Source organism: Parus major, chromosome 5, assembly GCF_001522545.3.
Source record: "Parus major isolate Abel chromosome 5, Parus_major1.1, whole genome shotgun sequence".
NCBI lineage: Eukaryota > Metazoa > Chordata > Aves > Passeriformes > Paridae > Parus > Parus major.
In genome coordinates this window covers 25,624,497-25,647,243 of record NC_031774.1, presented here as the reverse complement: position 1 = coordinate 25,647,243, position 22,747 = coordinate 25,624,497, and the positions used below count along the sequence as shown (strand labels likewise).

Genomic DNA, 22,747 nt, shown 5'->3' with positions numbered 1-22,747 from the left:
TTTTTTTCCCCCTGTTTGAATTCTGCCTCTTGGCACCAGTCTTGCTCTCTTTTTTTCTCACTGAGTCAATGAGATGCACAAGGAAGTATGAGGACAATGACAATATTCAGGAAGTTTAGAAGGAGTGCCAAGCCTGAATGACTTAATTACCCCCTTCTTGGAGAATCTGGTTTTTCAAATCCACAAGATGATAAAATGCACTTCCATAAGTTGATCTATTCAATTCATCTGGCTACACATAGGGAGCTGTGGTGGAGAAAGAAACCAAGTATTCTCCATAAAGTAAGGTCCAAAGACCACTGTGGGAGTCTGAGGAACTGAGGAACCAGGAAAGCTGGAGGAGCAGCAGTAGCTTCACTTGGCAGGCTTGAAAGCTGTTGGTGGAGTTTTACTGTTTAGAGGATGTATTTAGAGAAGGTACTCCTCTTAGATGGTACTGCTGGAACCTTCCCAAGGCATTTGGGGCACTTCAGGAGGCCTAGCAGGATAATACATGGGTGGGCACTTAGGATTCCTGATAGCAGAGGAAATGAGAACTTGCTGGTGAAAGGACAGTAGCTCAGTGTTAAGAATGGAGAAGGAAAGATCTTGGTGTTCATGCACAAAAAAGCTATCAGAGCTGAAAGAGTCTCAAAATCTCTTATTACAACTCATAGAGACTCACCAGGGTGGATTGTTTGTTGTTTACTCTGCACCAGAACTGGCAAAAGGCCCAGAAGCATCAGGACAAATGGTGCCTGTCACATCTCAGGAGTGTCACAACATCAGTAATGGCAATGGGGAAGCTCCAGTAGGCATCACAAATATCCTGTCTAGGGTCCTCCTTCTTTTGCAAGTTACAGGCTGGCTCATGGCATTGGTACAGAGAATCATACTCTTGATAATCCAGTCTTTAATGAGGGACATCCAAGCAGGATCTCTGGCTTGGATGTTGTGCACAAGTGGGTTTGTGTATGGGAGCAGAGGTTGGAACTTGTCTTGGAGCATGTGTGCCATCAGCTCTGTGCCAGACTCTTCTGTCTGACCTTGTAGCCAATTGTCTTTTCCTGGAGTTGTATTCAATAAAGTCAGAAATGGGACAGTCTTTGCAAGTGGTGCCTGAGTAGGAATTCTACTGGTTGGAAGATGATGGTTGGAACTGTACCAATAAAAAGAATCCTTTACAGTCTCAAGGGAGAGGTTTTAAAAAGCATGACAGTCATGGCTCAGGTGCTCCAGCAAGAAGGCATCTGATCTACTATTTTTCATTCATAGTGTGGTTCCTGAGTCACCAATGTAATAGTTATGGCCTGAAGAACTCCACATGAAAAGGCAAGAAGGTGCTGCATTATAAATGAGGGAATGTCCCTGTGAGCTCACAGTAGGACTGAGAAAACGGGCTTCCTGTTGGAAGGCAGATAGACCTTTCCTCTACTATCCCTCATTCACATTTCTTGCATTTGTTGGTGGTCAATGCTCTTCTGCCCATCACCTGAGCCTGGAGCAAAGGTCTAAGTACATCTGAGTTGGTTAAATATTGTGGTCTTGTTAGGATATTGAGAGGATGTTTTTTTCCCTTCACTTTAGAATGTGTGATGTCAGGAGTAATTAATGAAAGGATTTGTCCACTAAAATTGTAGACAATGGATTGCATAGATAAACTAGAGAGCACTGGAAAGGTCTGAACAACTGAAGTGAAGTAGTTGAGATGGGTCACCAGAAAGCTATGGACCCAAACAAACCTCTTCTATGTTGAACGAGCTCAGCAGGTTTAGGCAAGATTTCTTGGCAATGCTGGATGGGGAGAAGTGTTGACAGAGATTAGAGATAATTTTCAGAGGGAGAGAGCCCTCTGATAACAAGGAATACAGCTAAGCATGTGGGATAGTTTCTAGAAATCCTGCATAGTGATGGGAACAATGATAACATACTTTTTGGGGGGGTGATACAGTAATTTATTTCTGAAATGAATAATTATTCCCACCAGCAATTTTCCTTGATGTTCTTTATCCACAGTTTTAAATTTCTTCCCCATCTTCATTCTAGATTTTACTAATTGCAAGATTTATTACATTAGCTTGTTCTTTCTTTCCAGCATTTCAGATGAATAATACCACACATGAAGTGTAACCCCAGGCCAAGAATGTTTCCTGGGTTGCACCTATGATAGTGGCTTTGACACTCCTATTTTTATTTGTCTATAACCTCACGGCAAAGGTTGTGTTTTATGTTACTTTTAGCAAAACGAACATTATAAAAATTACCTCACCTCACATTGGAGGGCTGTACGAAATTTGTTCCTGCATCCATTCCTGTTATATTTTATTTAAAATGGAAGAAAAGATTCATTTTGGTAGTGGGTTTCCACCAACAGCAAGATGAATACCCTCTCTAGTTTTGCCTCACCCTTACACCACTGCTGCAGTACCAGCAAATGCTCACCTCTCTGCTGCAGTGGCAGGCACTGAGGGCCAGATCTTGGGTCCTAACAACACAGAGAGGAAGCATTGCTCCTTCCTCCAAGTGCCTTTTCATCAGGAACTGAGCCAAGGGATTGCAAATGCCTGCCCAATGTTTTCTGGGCCCATAACACGAGCCCAGCTGGCGTGAGAGCTGCTGCGCTTGGGCAGCAGTGACAGAAAAGGTAAGGCCTTTGTACACAGGCTGCCGGTTCACGTGCTTTAGTGCTTTGTGTGCTGTTTTCTGGGGATTGTCAGCGGTAACCTGGGCTTCCTCCCGTGTCTCCACTGGCAGGGTCCAGCATCAGAACGAGCCCATCCGTGTTGCTACAGGGACGGGGTCCCGCTGGACCAGGTGGCTGCGCTCACTCAACATCCCCCTCCCCTCCGACTTCTACTGAAGCCCACACCTGACACTGAGGGGCCACAAAGGGGCTTCTGCTAAACTGCAAGGTGATTTGAGTTTCCAAGGAGAGGTCTAAGAGCCCCGGGATATTTGCTGCACCTCCTGACCTTCCTTTTGGCCTCTTTTTATCTTTCAGATGTCTCAAGCTGAGGAAGTGCATCTCTAACAACTCTTAGATGAATGAAGGACCACTCTTACACAGCTTTTCATCTCCACTCCCTCTCCCATTTTTTTGTTTTCAAATGTGAAAGACTATATTTAAAACAAAGCCCAATTAACACAAATAAATGTAAATAGGTGTACAAAAATCTGTATAAAAGCTAAATTATTATTGGAATACGGCAAAAGCAGAATTTTTAGAAAATTAAAGTATTTTTTTTTCTTTCTTTGTAGTTCTGCTGTGTTATTTTGAGAGATCCTCCTAATGCGAAGGGGGAACCAGCAGATCATGCCAATCATTTGGATTGGGCACTGCTGAGAAACCCTCAGACTGAGTCTCCATCAACTGGGGGTCAAATCTACTGTTTGTATTTATGTGTGAAGGAGCACTGAAGGCAAAAGTTTTAAGTTAAGAAAGAACATTTTAGGTGAATACAGCTTTCTTTAGTGAAACAGTGCCATCCCCCGTGCTTCTCTTGGGTTGTCAGAAAGCTCAGAAAAGTAGCCTGCATTATTATGGAGGCTACAAAAGGAAGGGAAAGCTAGATCTGACATGAAGAAATTCAAATTTTGTAAATAGATATCAAAAAATCCAGATTCTCTGGTGAAATGGAGCACAGTAACCTGTTCTCAATGAGAGCTGCAATATAAGAATCTGTGTGTTCCTACTCAAAATTTCCCATTTCATTCATTATAAGTCAGGCGTAATCCAAAAAGGAGAAGGCAGAAGTTTGATGTATACCAGGTGTTGGGAAATGATCCCTGGGTTCATAGAGTGCACTGCAGCCTTAGGCATTCCTTCAACAGACTTCTAGTGAGAAAGGATTCCCAGAGTCTCTGTTTTTGTCTTTCCCTACTACTATATAATATATTATATAGTAGCAGGCCATAATATACTCCCAATTCTCCTAGTAAAACTGATGTCTGCAATAAAAAACCCCCACAAATCACAAATTGTGATGGAGAACAGAAGAGGAGCATTACTCTGTGTGATGAGAGCTGTCTAATAGCAGGTTGGCTGTCAGGGAAATTACCAGCTAATCCAGCTACTGGAAATTATTCAGTGCTCCAAAGCTAGGCAAAATGTTCAAAGGTACCTGCCAAACTGAGCTCTCCTGCACCCAGCTCAGCTATGTTTCTAGCCACAGCTGATTTTCTAAGCCTCAGAGAAAGATGAGTGCTCTTGCTCTTCTAAAAACAAAGATATTTTTTCTAACCACCAAGTTAAAAAAAAAATTAAAAATTAAAGCATCTGTTTTATGCTGTGACTAGCCAGAAGCCTTGAAATTTGGGATATAAAAATTAGAAGAGCAGCATGGGGAGTAACTTAACAAATGACAGGAGCTGGGCTTCCTTACAGTGATGCAGCAGAGGTGACAACCCAATAGCAACACTCAGCCATTGGTCCTTCATGACTGAGGTGTCCTGGTTCTTCCCAGGAGCCTTCCAAGCTCTGCTCTGTTCTCTACAACAATGCAGGTTCTCCCACCCTGTTTGAAGGTCATGGACCTTCTAACTTTCCACCTAACTTTATAATTTGCTGATACCAGCAACTCAAACAATGCAACACTTTACTGGATGTTTACCTCCATGAAGAGATATCTTTACCTGTCTTTGCACTTTCATTTCACCAGGCTATGCAGGCTGAGGTCTTCTGATATCTACCATGCTGTTTCTTGGTTCCTTAATTTTTTAATGAAATAATTGAGGATGGTGACACTATATGTCATGTAATGTTATAACTATTTGACCACAAAATAGTAACTGAGTACAAAAATTTGTGTCTGAAACAAAACTGGAGTGGTGCTTATACCCATTTACCTGTATGCAGGTGGAAACACTGAGTACATTTTTACCAATTCCTGACCAATGTTCTTTGAACTCTTTAGAAATACATTTTAAAAAAATTTACAGAATTTTAAAGTTTATAACTGCGTTTTTTTTTTTTAACCAGAGGTGTTTGCTTGAGTTTTGTTGTTGATGTTTTCCTATAATGGAAAGTTTTTCCTGAATGTTCTGCTGTGTATTTAACCAATTCATATTTTTTTCTTAAAGGAAAACACTGACTTGGAAACAGAGCTTTAAACTGTTTGAGCTTTACAATTTTGAGTGAATGCTATCATGTATGTTTATACTGAAATCTAATTGTTGTGGTAAATTTTCACTTTAATTGTACAAAAATAATGTCATTCATCTAATTTTAAAGAAATTGCATTATTTAGTTTCAGCTGAGATAAAATACATGGATCAATTACAGAACTGTATGAGACCTCAGAATGTGTAATCCATGGCTTGCAAAGTTTGAATAAACAGCTCATACTCTGCAGCAGGTTGGGGAGTCAGTGCTCATTCCTTGTAAGGTTACATATGTATGTATTCCCTTTGGAGTAATCTGAGCTCTTGGGGCATATGAATTTACATCTGCATTTATTATAATCTCAGGTGTGATTTGCAGTTCACTTCAGAGGTAAGTACCATATCTCCTGCCATTAGAGTAATTTTTTTGTAAGTTGTGAAAAGCTAGATGGTTGTATTAGATTTTGAAGCACAAAAACCTGGGTAAAACTGTAATACTCCAAAGACTCGAGATGGATTTAACAATTGCAGCTGTCCTCAAAATCAATGTCTCATACCAGTATTTACTGCATAGTTTACTAAAGCAAATGTATAAGACCAGAGGAGTAGAAATCCAGCTTCATATTCTATCATGAGTGGATGGAAAAAGTGCAACTCAGCTCATCATCTAATCTTAAGCTTTAAAGTATTTTTGAGTGAGAATGTTAAAGTCAGAAATGTCAAAAGTCACGTAACAAATAATGTGTTAACCATAGATTTAAATATTGTTTGAGTTTTCCCACCCATGACATTATCTTTTTTTTTTTTTTTTCAGTCTGGACTACCCTGATGGCATTATTACAAATGGAGTACTAGTGGTAAAATATATACTTATTATGATCTTTCTTGTGTCTGAATAACAAGTGTTCATGTTTCTAACTCTGGAAACTTTGACCTGTGTCCTAAACCTAGTACTGCCACCTACTTTCTTTTATAAATTATAGGCTCAGAACTATCAGGAGTTAATGAAGAAAGTGTTACAATGCTCATAAAAATAGTCCCATATGTTAATGCATTCATTATTTTGACTAGGGCTCATCTTCTTTGCTTAACTATCTCTCCAAGTTCAAGGAGTTCATGAGTTGTTCCTCTTTATTTCAGTTTTGGAAAGAAATACCATATCACTATTGGTCTTGTGTTATCTGAAGACATAGTAATAGCTAATAATTGTCTTGCTCATTGATCAATCAGAGGGGTTGGTTGGGAGCAGTATGAATCACCTGCAATGACATTTACACTTCTCTCAATCATCATTCATCCTCTCTTGCTGCAGGCACGTGAGGTTTCCTGTTTGGAGGTTAGAGTGGATACAGGGAAGCTGAAGCAGCAATCCACAAGTGAGGTTATTGCTTCATTAGCCTATTGTTCTTGTGTTCTGATTCAGTCATTATAACAGATGTTGAAAAAAATTAATAATCTGTTTGTGCGTATTGCTCTATCTGTGTCACAATACTTAGTTTTGCCATGCCCCACCTTGCCAAAAGATTGTACCTGTCAAAATTCAAGTTTGTCAAGTGTTTTGTTATGAGGCAAATCTTACACAGATGCAAAAATAGTCACATGTACTAGAATGAGAAACTTGGAAAAATGAGGTTAGTTCTCTTTGTTTATTGTTTGTTCAAAAGAAGTTTTTCTAAGTGGGATCTTTTAAAATTATCTTATACCTAATATGTAGAAATCTTATCCCATAAGTTTGATCTGGACTTGAGTATGTACAAAGTTTGTGCATATTTAGGGTTCTGAAGGAGACCTTTTTTGGTTCCTTAATAAAAATAATAAACCTAAGTTTAAATGTGAAGTTGTATGAAAGGGGTCTTCACAAATTGCAGGAAAGTCTTCTGCTACCATAGAAACCCCAAAACAGTACTTTGTCTATAAAATATAGCTCTAACAAATACAGCAAGATTCTTCACTAGTTTTTAAGTTGATTTAAATGAACAGTAGCTTGTATAATGCTGCTCCTGGGGCAAATCTCAAAAACTCATGACTCTGGATTCTGAGTTAATTTGTGAATGGAAAATTGACTTCTGTGAAGAAAATGGTAGCAATGACTGAGTTGCATTATAGGAAATTTCAGACTGAGATGTAACATGGGGAAGAAAGGTTAGTGACCTAAAATTATATGTCTCTTGGCCCTGATCTTGCAGGAGAACAGCATATGATTTCTCTGTAAACATAAAAGCATAAAAGAAACACAGCCTTTAGGTTGTTTCAGTTTTGGTGACATGAGGAGCACATGCCAAGTAGTCTGATTGAGTTTTGGGTTTATAGAATTTTTTGGCTGTTAGTCTTAATATTATAAAACGTATACTATGAACTAGAACAGACTGACATCAAGTGAGTGACTTTTATGCAACATGAATAATCCAAAATGCCTTTAAAATGACTCACCTTTAAATCCAAATCTTGGTTTAATTTATTCATGGAAAGCATCTAACAAATAGCAGCCTATAATGTTTTACGAATTTGTGAACTCTGGACATTGGTTATTTATATAGCTTCACCAAGATATTTTAAATCAGTTTTCAGTCTGTTTTGGCCACCTGAAGTCTGTATAGTCATTGTGGTGTAAGAAAAATTCAACAAAAAGCATGCAGAATAGATGCAGGTTGGATTTTTTTAATTAATTATGTGTGTTTGCTTGTAATAGTTAAAATTCTGCTTGTTCCTTGCCTCTCTGTTTAGATCCAGAGCTTACATTTACAGTGAAAGGATCCCATGAAGGAAGCCAGAAGATATTGCTGGACTCTGGCCCCAGCCTTCATATAATCATATTCCACTGCATCATAAATGACCAGACAAAACTAGATATCCTATTACCAGAAGAGGTAAGTTCTCCTTCTGTCTGTTATTATTAACCCAAATGAAATTAGAATAAGAAATTAATAGAACCAGTAAACTGAACTAGCCTTCTTGCTGGAGCGGTTCTAGAGATGATAAAACCTTCATGTGTTTATACTCAATTGCTTTTTACACTTTTTCAGCTGGCTGATGGAAATGAAACAGAGAAATCTGGGGTCCTTTCTTTCCCCCTGAATTCACTCCCTCTGCAGAAGGAAATAACACTAGAAGAGGTGAGTGCTGTGAACCTTTTGAAATACGCATTTTAAAATGTGCTTAATGTTGTCCTGCTAGAAATAAAGTTACCAAGTATTAAAAAAAACACACTGTATCAAACTGTACAGCTATTCATTAGAAACGTTAAAAAAATTCAAGTTTGCCATATTCACTTTAAAGGAAGAAGGTGTTAACAATAATTTTAATAATACAAAAGTTGTTGCAAACCTCTATCCCACACTTAGGATTAAGTGGTTTCAAGGAACAAAAAAGTCTGTCAAATGCACATCCATTCAAAACCACCTTCTTTTTCTTTCTTTTTTTTTTTTTTTAATATTGGGGTAATCCTGGCTGAGAACTGAAAAAAGACCTATTCAGATTATTATCTTAGTTCAGATTTTAGTTTATCTAAATATTGATATTTGGGGTACTTTTGTGTATTTTTCTTAAATTTTGTTTTAATAAGGTAACTTTTCTCATTCTTGTTGCCCCTTCTAAGTGTTCAGACTAGGAGGTGATGTAAACATGGAAGCTTATGGCACACTACCTACCCCAAACACACAGACTTATTACAGAAGAGAAAATTTGATTCCAAGGTGGGGAGTGAGGCTTTGGTTAATTGTATAAAAGTAATGTCCTTAGCCATATGGTTTATTATTTGAGAATCATCTCTTTTAGTCTGAACATTGCCCGAGCTTGGAGGAAAGAAAAGTTTTAAAATTTGGTAGTAATTAGCTTTACCTTTCTCATTTTCCAGGATAATTCATTTCACTTGTGCTTGACAGCTAGAAAATGGTAAGACAGCCCCTTTTTGTCCTGTCATCCAGGACTACTGTAAACTAATTATGTAGGCTTTTTCTGTGATAGGTGCAGAGATGAACACGTACTGCGTGAGTGCTGTGTGTGGTGCTCACGTGGTGCCTGAGGTAAGTGCAAGTCTGCTGCAGTTCCAGGACTGTGTGGCTCAGTAGGAGTCTCATTTACTCATTCAGAGTTAATTAGTCTGCTCTCACACATGTGCTAGTCACTTATTAATTTTATTTCCCTTTTATGCCAATAGTCATATCTGCACAATGAAATAAACTCTCTCAATCTTTAACTTTACAAAATCACCAAAGCAAACATAGGGTGGCCTGGCTTCTGCCCCATCTGCTTCACTGAGCAGGATGGGAGCTGAGACCTGACCAGCTGCACCTCTGCCAACCCACTTGCAGGAGCAGAATTGCACCAGTGACAGGTAAAATTGAAGGCAATGTCATTTTATGGTACAGCTGAAAACATCCTGTGGTTCCCAGCACCCCCACTATGGGATGACACACAGAAGGAAATCAAGGTGGATTTTCACAGTGTGAGAGAACTTTGTGTAAATGGAGAGCTACCTGTACAACCTCAGCCTGTAACAAAATATATTAACATGTAAATTTAACAGACACAGATATGGAAAGAAAGCATGAAAAATGTTAATCTACTGCTAAAGCAGTTGTTTGGTTTCTTGTAAGTTAAATCATTTGACCTTATTCTATTTTCAAAATTACACTGTGTGATAAATCAAATTTGCTGGAGAACAGAAGTTAGTAGCATTAATCATTGAAATATTCATATTTATGAAATATTGGTGAAAATTATTTTCAGGACAGAGTTTGCAGCCACCAGAGGGTGATGTGACCCAGAAGACTTGGTCAATATTTAGTGTTCTTAGTAATAAGCATTTTTATGTTGCTAAAGGCATGTAACATTAGCTGCCATTTGATTTGGTTTGCACTTTTTTTTTTAATTTTCTTTTGCTTGTGCTTCACATTTCTCAAGGGACAAAATTCCATGGAAAAAGAAAAAAAAAGGATGGATATTCCTGTATATTTACAGGATGAAGCTTGCAAATACTTATCTAGGAATATGCTCAGGATACAGGTGAAAGGCTGGATTTCCCAAAGCTGGGGGTTGAGGAGGTAGTGATGCTTGCTCTGCAGTTCAAACTTTATCACATAACTCATTAGAACCCTCACTTTAAAGTGATGATGTCATCACTTGAATTTTCCAGGATTTCATAGTGATAAACAGGAACGGATACAGAAAAAAGTACTTCTGAAATTACTCCTTTTGTTGGTCTTTCCCTGACTTGTGTGTCTTGTCTTTTTGTCCATGTTCATAAGAGATCTAAACCACCTTGGAAACTCTTCTTCATCCTCTCTGCTATTTCTTGCTGGCAGTAGAAAGGCTTATTTTTCTTCTTTCCCATATCTATAAGCAGACTTGGAAATAACTTGTTTTACAGATGAATTATGTTTTTGTTACCTGCCCTACAGGTCATGAAATCAGCTATAATTGATGTGGGCATTGATTTGTTCCACTGTCTGTTCCAGCTCGGGAGACCTGGATGTGCGCTTGGGGTTCAGCCTGTGTGTGGAAGAGCAGGACTTCCTGCGGAAAAGGAAGAAATATGTTGCTGCTGCTCTGAAAAAGATTCTTAATTTGGAGGAGGATCTGAAAGAGCATGAGGCAAGCCAATTAAGTCTCTGGTAGCAACTGTTCTCAGGAGACCAGGGCCTGGCTCACAAATTCAAACAACAAATAAAATCCCAGCTTAATTAGTCCTGCTGGTGTGGGCCAGGCCTAGGGCAAGGCATGGGCAAGAAAAGCAGTGGTCTGTTAATGTAGCAGAGTCAGGGAAGCAGGATAATGTCTTTATAGACCAAAAAACTTCTCAAGAGCTCCCCAAACAGTCCCTTCCTGTTTATTCTGGGTATTGCTCACAGGGCTCAGGAGGAAAATCTATACTGGGCAGACATGGAACCTCTGGGGGATGCTGCCTGTGAAACAGAGGGCCCTAACTCAGTGACAGAGACAAGGTGGTGGCCGTGGCACGTGTGGAAAGGGCTTTGAGAGGAAAAAAATTTCCCACAGACATCTGAATAAAAATTCTTGGAGCAGTTTCTGCAGCAAAATAGGCGTATTGTTGGGAAAAATGAGGGATAGAATAAAACCATCAATCTGGCAAGGAAGAGTGGATCTTACAGCACCGCTGAGTTGTAGCTGAAATAGCTGATCATAAGTTTGGCTGTATCACTCTAGACCCTGCTCCTTTCTCTGTAACAGAGTCGTAAGTTTTGCCATTGCTGATGGCTAACTGGGTTGCTGACAATCAGAAAAGTACAAACATACCAACAACAAGAACACTCTAATAGACATTTAAAAAAAGAGTGCTGTGGAAAATATGATTCAAACATATTAGTTTGGGTTTCAGAGCAGAGAACAATACAGGAAACAAAGTTTTCAACGAAGATGGAAAACATTTTTAACATTTTTACACATCTGAGAATTTCCTTACGTGTAGAAAACTGTTTTCTGAAAAGGTCTTATTACTCTGGCACTCCTATTCATGTGTTTAACTTGACAGCTATGGGAAAATATGCCCTATACCTTATTAACTGACTAACATTTGATCTAAAAAAATTCGTGAGAGTTTTAACTTAAAATAGGTTAGAAAATGTAAATATAAGGATATAATTTTTGGAGTTTATTCTGACTTAAGATTATGAGATTTTCCTCATTTTTGTTGTTATTATTATTTTATAAAATTTCCTAGGTTTAAGAGCTTAAAGAGCTCTTAGGGTAGGAAGAACATCTATTCTCTGGTTTTTTTGTGCTTTCATTTTTTTCTTATGGAGCAGGAGAATTATTTTGTTCATGCTCTATTCGTTTGCTTTAGAACACAGATTCCTTTATGAAATTAGAAGCTACTACTTGAAAGGTATAAATAGACATTTTCCATGGGGTGTGGAAGCATCCACACTCTAGATGCTAACGGAAGCAAAGGGTGTACTAGATCAGGAAAAGATAAGGAGAAGAATAGTCTGTCTTTTTAATTACACTTGGATCATGAAGGGGGAAACCCTATCAATGACTGTCCTTCAGGACATAGAGTAATTAATGGCCTGGGGCCAGGAAGGCTTTGGCTATTGTGTGGTCTGGCTGATTACAGGGTTCTGTGAGTTCCTTTGTGACACTGGTCATTGTTGGAGGCAGAATCACAGATCCCTAATCTGCTCCGGTGTGGTAAATCCTGTATTTTCTATGACAGCTTCTAATAATACACTTTGAGAAAAATTCCAGGGTGATGAGGTTGATTTCCAGTTGTATGTTAAGTAAACAGCTTCCCACCCCATCTGATCGGGTAAGACACAAGCCTTCCTCCTTGCAGCAGTCAGGTGGTGGCAAAGAGGCCGTCTGCAACAATCACATCCTTTTCATGCCAAGTACCATCCCTGTTTGTACCAATGCCTGCAACTTGTTATCTGATTTCTGCACCAGGGGCTGCTTGTGTCTAATACACACACAGCTTTTGCTCCTTCTGCCTTGCTGTGTTGAACAGGTGCCAGTGGTGGCTATTACGACAACCGGGGGAGGAACAAGGTCGCTCACAGCGATGTACGGCAGCCTGCTGGGCCTCCAGAAACTCAACCTGTTAGACTGCATTTCCTACATCGGGGGTTTATCGGGTACCACATGGTGAGAATGACCCAAACAAGGTTTATGTGTTCTCTGCTCAACACTGTGGACTCTGTACAACACCACTAGCTTATATGGCACTTAGCAAAGCAAATGCATTTCCCTTCTCCCCAGAATCTACTCTCTGTCCACCTGGAGCAAAGAAACAAAACATACTGAGTAAGAGATCAATCACCACGCTCATAAACTGCTTTTGTCACCACACTATCAGTCTGTGCCTGATATCTTCATCTAAATGTTCTATTCCCTTTTCATATTTTATCAGTTATACCTTAGACTAAATGTAATGAATTTGTCTTTAGACTGGAAATTGAAGAAAGATGGGAAGAAGAATTTATGCCTGCCATTTGCTGGTTATTCTCACTTCCATTTTGGATTTACAGTGCATCTCCCTCTGGTAAAATATGTACTTGGGGCTAGAGGAATTAATATTGTCACAAAAGGCCAACAAATGATATCAAGTTACTGACCTCGGAGAGACTGTAGATATGGTGGCTTGTTGTGAAGTGCTCTTTTCTCCCAGTGGGCACAGAGCAGATGATGTCACACTTAAAATAACTGAAGTATTTAATCAAGTAGGTTCTAGGTACCCCCACTCCTCTACACCTGTTTGGAAGTGGAGAATTTTTTTCACTGAGTTGTGTGTCACTTTATGTAAGTCCAAACTTCGATGGTAGGTTTTTCTTTTAACTTCTCTGTGTGTATGTGGAGGTCTGAATGTACCTGTCTGTGTTACGATTTCAAGGAGACAAATAATAATGGTCACGTGAGGACATGCCCAAAACTGCCCAGTTCTCGTGCTGGCACAAGCCATTAGCAGATGTATGGGGACAGATGTAGGACTAGAGCAGAGTAGTAGTAGTCTTCTCCCTAGAATAATCCCCAGCTTCCAAGAAACAGATTTGATGAATACTTGTGGAACCTTTGAATTCAATAGCCTTGGGTCTTGGTTTCTTTTCTCCCTCGAATTTCAAGGTAAATTTTGAGCCCATTTTATCACATCCAAACCAGGAAAGCTTGGAGGCTTTGTTTGCTCCTAAAATGAGTGTTTTAAGTGTGTTTATTTTTAAGTTGTAAACCCCACAGAATTGAGAAACAGACAAACCCTTTGCACTTATGTTTTCTGAAAGCAAACCACAGCCTTACTCCTCTTCCATTATTTTCTACTAACATTTCTTCAGGACCATGGCAAACTTATATGAAGATGCTAATTGGTCACAAAAATATCTGGAGGATGCAATCAAGGAAGCTCGCAAGCAAGTAACCAAATCCAAGATTTGCTGTTTTTCTTTGGATTGTCTGAAGTATTATTATAATGACCTGATGGAGAGGACTAAAGAAGGCCATAACACCTCCTTCATAGACCTTTGGGGTCTTGTCATTGAGTCCATGCTACATGATAAGGTATTACTCCTTTCTTCCACGTAACTGCTGAGCTTCTATAGCTACAGTGGAAAATAAAATAAATCCTGAGATGCTATTCAGTACTCCTAATGCAAATAATTAGTTTAGTAGTTGATTAAATATTATATATTCAGATTCATTATTGAAACACTGCTTTAAAATTAAAGAGAGGTTGACCTTGAACTAAAGGAGCCATGTCATTCCGGTCAAAGATGTTCTTTCTCCTTAAAGAAAGAAGTACCCTGAGAAAAAAAATTTTTTAGAATTGTAAATAAATCACTTTGGACATAAAATATTCTGACTAGAAGAGGCACTTAAAAATTTGAAATAATGTGTTTCTCTAGTATAAATGAAGATATGCATTTATAAATTGACCTAGGTATAGACTGCATATGGAGATGGTTCACATAGTGAGAAAGACCATTTTCTAAATATGATATTAAGTTTAAAGAAATTTTGTTAATTTAAAAATAGTGTACCTTAAACAGTTTCCTTCTGGTTTAAGTTTATACAATGAAGTTTTAAATTGTCTTGTGCAATAGAATGTATTCCTCAATATACATATATTTGCAAAATACCTTAAAATATGATCAAGTATTTGCTAAGACCCAGCCAAGGAAAGAACTTTATCTTTTACTTAGCTGCATGAGTTTTTTCCTGTAACTGTTATTTTCTTGCTGAACCTACAATCTGCATATCTCAAAATCTGAGAACCCACACAGAGTGTAGCTGCTTCTCATGGGATACTTGCAATGTTTGGAATATCCAGTGGCAGATATTTCAGAACAATCCAGTTACCTGGGAATGGAAAAGAGAATTTGGATAAGGCTGGATACGGCTGATAATTCACATTATATTATTTGAAGTGCAAGTTGTTTTTTGCCTCATTCCATTAACCCTTTTTAATCAAAACCAGAAAGATGAGCACAGACTCTCGGACCAACGTCAGGCAGTGGATAAGGGCCAGAACCCACTGCCCATCTATGTGGCCATCAACCTCAAGTCCAACTATAGTGCCCAGGCATTCAGAGGTAATGGTAATGATTTAGATTTCTTAACAAATTTATAATTTAAATGGTCTAAACTAAGAAGATATGGATATAATCAGCTTTATTAACACAGTGGTCTTCTCATTCTAATTGCAAATGAAACACCCAGTAAGTCATTAATTTTTTTGATAATAGTGACAAAAAAAAAAAAATCCAAACGTGTTTAGTGTTTAAAATTTGAGTTCTATATTTTGCTAAAAATAGAAAAATAGTTATACTGCAGAAGAAGTTAGAGTTTATTCTGTCACAAAAACCTTGTAATGAAACAAATTCATATGATGGTTGCACATGGTCTTATTTTGAATAATTAAAGGAAAAAACTGAATTTTTGGGTTCAATGTCAGGAAAATCACTATTTCCTCTACCATTAATTTTCACAGTATTTGTTTAACATGAGCAGCTAAGTATATGACATGAAATGAATGCTAAGTTCTCTGTCACTAGAGCCCTGAAGGAAACAAGTTATGCATGAGCAACACATACTTTGGGGTTAGATTAACTCTGTTAAGGGAATGCCTGTGGTTTCATTCAGACCAGGACTTTTTTCTGGAGGTTGCTGTATCACAGCCTGGGACTGTCCTGCCCAGGGTGTGGAAGGACCCCATGGCATCAGTACTGCCGGAAATACAGATACAGCCACTTCTAGTGGATGACATGCCATGAACTAGCCAGTGTCTCTCTCACTCTTTGCTTCCTGGAACTCTTGTGTTTAGTATTGTCTAACATGTTATTGATCTTTCATGGGCTGGCTGCTGCTGCCATAGAGTGGCTGGAGTTCACTCCCTATGAAGTTGGCCTGCTGAAATACGGAGCGTCTATTCGTGCAGAACACTTTGGAAGTCAATTTTTTATGGGAAGGATGGTGAAGAAGCTCTCAGAGACTCGGATCTGCTATATGCAAGGTGACTATTGCCTTGGGGAAAGGTGGTCTATTGGAGAGACAGCTGGTATGGGTAAGCAGGTGGTCTGTGGTGGACAGCACTGGAAAGACACCAGCAGACGGGTTGAGCAGGTGTGAGTTTACATTGGCAAGGACATACTCAGGAAATGTGTCCACAGAGGTATCTGTGCAGACAGAAAGGAAGTATCCAATGGGAAGAACTGAAGGTATGTATCAATTAAGATTCTTCTGAGGCCACTCAATCAATCAGCTTCTATTCCTCTTTCAGGCATGTGGAGTAGTATATTTTCCATAGATGTCATGTATGTCTGGAATTTGGCTGCTGATTCAGAAGATTTCTGGTGCAGATGGACCAGAGACAGAGTAAAAGATATTGGTGAGGTTTAAAATTTTTTTGCACCACTGGTATATATTGCTTATATTCTGTGAAGATGTCTAATGCATAAAGAAATGCTGTCAAAGTCAGATAGTAAAAGATAAGGAGAAAAAAAGCAGAGATGTCAACTAAGAATTTTTTTTCTGCCCGATTTAAAACTAAATTGCACTTCTTTGAAAAAGCTTTGTAAAGGCTGTGCCTTTTTTTGAAGCTTTTTGTACCTCTTTTTGAAGGTCATCATGACATGAAACCAGTACCGGTCAGACATGTAAAAGTTATGTTGTATCAAAAATGTATTTTAAAATTGTTAAATTAGGGTATGGTCCTCCTTGGCCAGTAGTAACATGGGTAGAAAAAAAGGCTCTTGCAGAGGGCTGTTTTCTCCACTGAACTTCCCATGGAGAAGGCTTGTTCTTGCTATTTATTGCATGGGGAGTGTGCAATGTAGTGACTGGTCTCCTAACTTAGGTGATGTTGCTGCTGAGTGACACTGACATGCATTCTGAAGGTGTCCTATTGACAGGTTTCCTGTATATTTTGGGACTTCTCTCTCCCCTCCACCACATGCTACAGTAGAGGTGGGCATCATTTGAGGAAGCCTAGAGTGGAAAGTGGTGCCTTCTGCCTGGCAGCCTGCTGCCTGCAAGTAGCTGATTATTTAATTCACTGTCTAATGCTGAATTTTATTTGGTGACATAGACCTTAAGGGCTTATAACGATGTTTGATTTACCTTTGGAGTGGGGGATGATGATACCTGTCATTATTAGTCACTCCATTTTTTAAAATACTGACAATTTCAGAAAACTATCTTAAAATTTCTTCTTTCCATCTTGCAGCAGAAGACCCCTTTCTGTCTGTGAATCCCTATGAAGTAGACACGTGTCTGTTCACTCCCTCGAGTGTCTTCTCCTCTACTCTGCGAGATGTCTTAACAGGACGTCCAACCATTGCACAGTATCCCAATTTTATCAGAGGCTTCCAGCTGCATAACAAGTACCTGGAGAGTGAAGGATTTTCTACCTGGAAAGGCACAGTAAACCAGGATGTTTTTCAGTAATATTCTAAGGAGGTTTAAGTTTTGGAATTCACTTGGGATTTCCAACAAACAGGAAGAGATGAGACTGACTTCTGAAATGCCACTTCTCCCTTTACAAATGGAGTACATGAAAGCTGGATTTGAATAGCATTTCAGTTTTGGTGGGGCATGTTGAAAGGTGAAATTGCATCTGTTTCTCTGGGGCTTGTGTTCCTGTGGGAAAAGTGAGCTCAGCCTAAGGCAGCAGGAGAGATCTCCCCTCTAGGGCTAAAGCAGCCTGTGGTGCCCAGCAATGGGGAAGGAAAAAACAGTAACATGTCACTCCTGTAAATAAGTACAGCTAGAGTGAGGGTAAAATTCTCTATTCTTTATTCTTTACCTTCCTTCAGAGGAGAAATCAATCTTGTGTTTTATTTGTTGTAATGAGAAATAATTATGTTTCAGACACAGTGATAGACTCCTTCCCAAATAAACTGATGGAAACAGCAGACACTGAGCTCTCCCTGGTTGATACTGGCTTTTTCATTAATACCAGCTACCCACCACTTTTGAGATCAAAGAGGGAGGTCGACGTCATCCTGCATTTGAATTACAGTGGAGGGTCCCAAACACTGGTAAGAAAAGCCATGGTGTCTGAGATCTTTTTCCTTCATGATCTTTTAGTCTCTAGTGCTTATCAGGCAAACCACATAACTCTTCATTACTGGAACGAGAATTATATTATTATTATTATCTAATTTATTATTTAGATCATTAGGTAATTGATTTCTCAGTAACTAAGAAGGATATTAGATGATGATGGATGTAGGCATTTTAAAGTCATCAAGGTCTTCACTGAAGTGAGTCCAATAGTTTTTTAAAAATTGATGGATTATATTTTGGATTATATTCTGGATTATATTATAAAATGATGCAGTGTTCTGAAACTCTGATTTTGGTTATCCTTGTACTCAACAAATTACAAAGGCAATGGAAAGTTCTGACAATATTTTAACAGACTAGATGAGAAAACCTGTCTTGGCCTTCATATCTTATACCAATCTTAGGGAAACTAATTGTGGTTATGATTGTTCCCATCTGAAATTTAACATCTTGCCAGAGAAAGATTCAAACCTTGGGATATTCCTGTTAGCTGCTGTAGTTTAACATATCCAGATCCCTGGATCAGTTTTGATTGTAATAATTTTATATATATCTTTTTTCATTCCTCCAGCCTCTGGATCAGATTGCGAAGTACTTCTCAGAGCAAGAAATTCCATTTCCCAAAATTGAGATAAGTGAGGAAGACAGGGAAAACTTAAAGGAGTGCTATGTCTTTGAAGAGGCTGACAGTCCACAAGCTCCAACAGTGCTTTTTTTTCCCCTAGTAAATGACACCTTCAAGAAATACAAAGCTCCTGGTGAGTCATTTGTGATAGCAATTTTAATAAAAAGTTGTTTTTCTAGTGAATCCTTTCCGTTTCATATCTAGTGTCTGTCATCTCTGACCTTTCCAATGCCAGCATGGGTGTCATCACTGACAAAAATAACTGGTTGGTCTCAGTACATCTGGACTGTATGAACTCCAGAATCTTTCTTAAAGCACTTGAGATGAATACAGGAACTTATTTCACAAGAACTATTAGAGTTATTATGAATGCAATAATTCATAATAATTGTACACTATGAGGGGTAAATTCTCAACACAAGACGTTTTACTCTACAGACATGGACTTGTCATGCACTGCTGCTTGCAGACAAAGACAAGGAAAAACCTTCTTCTGGTTTTGGAGTGAAGCCCATTTGTTCAAGATTTTTTCACATATTTTAAAGTAATCTCCCAGACTGACTCGGGTGGACAGAGATCTTTGATTTTAATTGAATGATGTCCTCTGTCTGAGTGCAATAATTTCTCCTGAACTTTCAGTGAGGTGGCTATTATTTTATCTACTGCAAGAGTATCTGGTTTCCTTTTTGCTTGTGCTTTCCTAGTTTGGGTAAAAAAGACTGTGTTCCCAGCAGTGGTCTAGCATTGCTGCTGCTGATGTTATTCTAGCTTCAAGCTCTTTGAGTGACGTAAATATCAAATGATGTAAAATCATATTTGGACAGAGGCTTGATCCAGATGCTGAAGAATACAGTGCTACTAGCATAGTACTTTTACTTCCCTCTGGCAAATTATATCTTTCCTTTCAAGTCTCCCTTTTCTACCTATAATTATGTGAATACTGATAGGAGCCACATACTGCAATAAAACCTTATTGGTGCATCCCTCTGTGGTTTGTCCCCTTAGGTGTGGAAAGGAGTCCTGAAGAGATGGCTGAAGGCAAAGTTGATGTCTCCACCATCCTCTCCCCATTTACAACAAGAGAGGTGTGTTTCAGTGAAGAGAATTTTGACAAACTGGTGAAACTGACTGATTACAATGTCCTGAACAACGAGAAGTTGATTATTCAGGCCTTGCGCTTGGCGGTGGCACGGAGGAAGCAGCGGAATTATTAGCCACCACACACTAGCTTCCATCTTTCATGTGATATTTCTTGAGTTGTCCATGGTTTGGTGAGGTCAAGATGTTTGATTCTTATCAGTGATATTTGCAGTGGAAATCACATCATCCTAAGGACATTCTGGACTCCACCCTATTTATATAGCTCTTCAGACAGATTGGAATTTACCAGTGGTTTAATCCAAAAGAAACTTCAAAGCAGCAAATTTGTTTTTAGTTTTGTTACCAAGTTACTTTACTAACTGTTATATATATTCAATATAAATTGTTATAATGTTATGGAAGATAATAATGAATTATGTGGCACATTAAAATTTGTATCAAAATAGTATTTATATGGTGTGTTTTCTGTGTGGCAGAACAACCATCCCTTGAACTGCAATTTCTTTGGTAAATAACTAATCCATTATTCTGGTCTTGCTTATTTAATTATTGAAGGTTGTCATCTCTGATTTGATTGTCTGTCCAATATGAGATTTTTATTTAACTGTCTTCACAAGTCTTTGAAAATAAGTTTCTGAAGTTAGTATCAGTGTTGTTAAAATTTATACACTTTTGACCATCAATAAAAAATTACCCCTGATCATCTTTGTTTCAGGAGATCAAACATGTCCTCTCTGAGCTGCTGTTCCCAGAACTACTTCTATTCAGCCTAAGTAGTAGAGTGTTACCCAACTTCAATTTTTTCTTGGATTTTCTGCTGACTGTCCTGTCTCACTCACCTTTCCCTGCCTTTACTGTTCCTAAAGGATGACCTTGTGACTTCTCACAGTGTTTCATAAGATGTGAAGTGGCTGCTAGCTGTTTGCAAAGAATAGGGCACTGCAAGAGACCCTTTTGGGATCCTTTCCAGACGCACCTTTCACACCTCTTCAACACTTACAGCGAATGATCTTTGCAGGGATTGTTCTGAGATACTGGTCTCTCATTATCAAAAATCCTACAGGTCTTCTAGGGGACAGTAATTGCCAAAGATTCCTCTCACAACTCTCCAACAGGCAGATCCCAAGCGCAGTCTTTCACAACATTGGCCTTGTACTGTGGAGCTGTGATTCATGAAGAGATTAGTCACAGGAGCTCAGAAAATGTTTTGGATTATCTTCCTTTCATTAATAAAAACTCCCACTGTTGCGAGGAAATTCAGACAGACACTGGGGCAGAGTTAGGGTTGAGATAGGATAATCTTGACCATCATCAGAAGTGACAAATTCTTTTGTATGGAATGGAGTTCTAGGTAATGGATGGTAGAAAACGATTCTTTGATTTTTTTCCTAAAAAAATAACCTGGTGATGGGGCATCCAAGAGCAGTTTGGGTGGAGGGAGGAGAAGGAGTGGGCAATGTTTTTCACTAATGAGCATGTTCACTGTGCTCATATACCCGAAACTCTCAAAAGAGCATGGTATAACTCTGTTTTCACATACAATATTGTACGTTTAAATCTAGATTATTGTCCCTCCATGTGTGAGGCAGCTATAATTGTGGTTCTGCTTCAATACACTAGAATAGCTAGTTCATTGGGATGCTTCTGGGTCCTTTCTACAGATATCTTTGTCATGATTTCCTAGACCTTTTTGCTGGGAATGAAACAGAGTAGGATGGGAGATGTTTCAATCTGTTTTACATGGGAAAGTTGCTCAACAATAGGATGGAAAAAAGACAGGTAGGTGCAATATGCAGCCTGAGACTAATTAATGCTGCTTTTCTTTGTGTTTTGCTGGCTGACATGAAACCTATCTTTCCCTCTCTGAGAGTTCCTACTACTATCAAGCTCTTCAGCTTCCCCAGTGTTTCAATATTGTCTTTTTGAAACAGATTACCAATAGTGATTGTTTTATATATATTTATTATTTTTTTAATGTCATGATATTTAAAATGACTGATAAAAACATGCAGGCTTGTAGCTGAGGTTTTTTTGCCATTTCTCTAGGAATATTTTCTTTTTAGGTTACCTTCCTTTGACTACTACTTCTAGTGATCTGGCCACATCCTTAATGAGTTCAAAGTTTTTCTGGGTGACATTTGTTGGATCTAGTTCTTAGCTTAGAATGTCCTAAAGTGCCAAATATTTCTGGAAATTAAAATTATGTCATGAAAGTTACCTTTATCAATGGGTTCTCAATTCATTGCAAAGTGAAATTAGATTATTTTGAAATTGATTAATCTGTTATTTTTATAATAACAAGGATGATTTTAAAAAGATGAAACCAAAACCCAAATTCCCATTTTTTTTACTTCTTGTTCAGTAATTTTTGTGTACTCAATGAGGCAGGTACCACCTCACATGCTGTGTAGTGTCCTGCACAGTGAAGTCTTATAAATGTGAAGACATCAAGAGTATGTGAGAATATGAGGAGTAATTAATATTGATTTCAACATTAATTTCGCCCTCCCAAATATATCCTCTTAGAGGTTGCTCACTGAGATATTTTAATTCAGATGCACAAAGTAACAAATTTTTTGAGCAAGTGAGCAAGCTTTCAAAGTTTTTTCTTCACAAGGTTCAACAGGTGACTTGGGAATTATTTCATGCAATATTTGTCACTGCAATATCTGCTTGGCTGAAAGACAGTTTACTGCCTGAATAGAGCAAAATGGAAGGTGAGATGGGGATAACAACCTTTCTTTCAGATGTGTCTTTAAGCAAAGAACACAGTCTCCCTAAAAGCAAAGGAAGTTATAGAAAAGCTTTTGTATGCACGTTGGTCTGTTTGGATGTCCTGGGCAGCCAGATGGTCCCTGGATGCTGTCAGTCACCTCCCCACAAGGGACTGCAGTTTGACAGCTCACCTGTAGGCAAGAGCATTGTGGCTCC

At 38.6% G+C, this 22,747-nt stretch overlaps 1 protein-coding gene across 1 annotated transcript in view; it reads left to right on the top strand.

Annotated features, from left to right (window-relative positions):
• LOC107206345 (cytosolic phospholipase A2 epsilon-like) overlaps positions 1 to 20,264 on the top strand; it is a 32,112-nt gene extending 11,848 nt beyond the window's left edge. The window contains exons 7-21 of the mRNA XM_015632134.1: positions 5,894 to 5,936; positions 6,392 to 6,455; positions 7,804 to 7,946; positions 8,103 to 8,192; positions 8,933 to 8,970; positions 10,536 to 10,671; positions 12,545 to 12,681; positions 13,863 to 14,085; positions 15,002 to 15,116; positions 15,899 to 16,036; positions 16,304 to 16,411; positions 17,249 to 17,440; positions 17,893 to 18,062; positions 18,662 to 18,848; positions 19,721 to 20,264. Of these exons, the coding sequence (XP_015487620.1) occupies positions 5,894 to 5,936; positions 6,392 to 6,455; positions 7,804 to 7,946; positions 8,103 to 8,192; positions 8,933 to 8,970; positions 10,536 to 10,671; positions 12,545 to 12,681; positions 13,863 to 14,085; positions 15,002 to 15,116; positions 15,899 to 16,036; positions 16,304 to 16,411; positions 17,249 to 17,440; positions 17,893 to 18,062; positions 18,662 to 18,848; positions 19,721 to 19,929 (1,993 nt within the window). The 3' untranslated portion in view covers positions 19,930 to 20,264. The remainder of the gene's footprint in view (positions 1 to 5,893; positions 5,937 to 6,391; positions 6,456 to 7,803; positions 7,947 to 8,102; positions 8,193 to 8,932; positions 8,971 to 10,535; positions 10,672 to 12,544; positions 12,682 to 13,862; positions 14,086 to 15,001; positions 15,117 to 15,898; positions 16,037 to 16,303; positions 16,412 to 17,248; positions 17,441 to 17,892; positions 18,063 to 18,661; positions 18,849 to 19,720) is intronic.
• Positions 20,265 to 22,747: the final 2,483 nt, after the last annotated feature.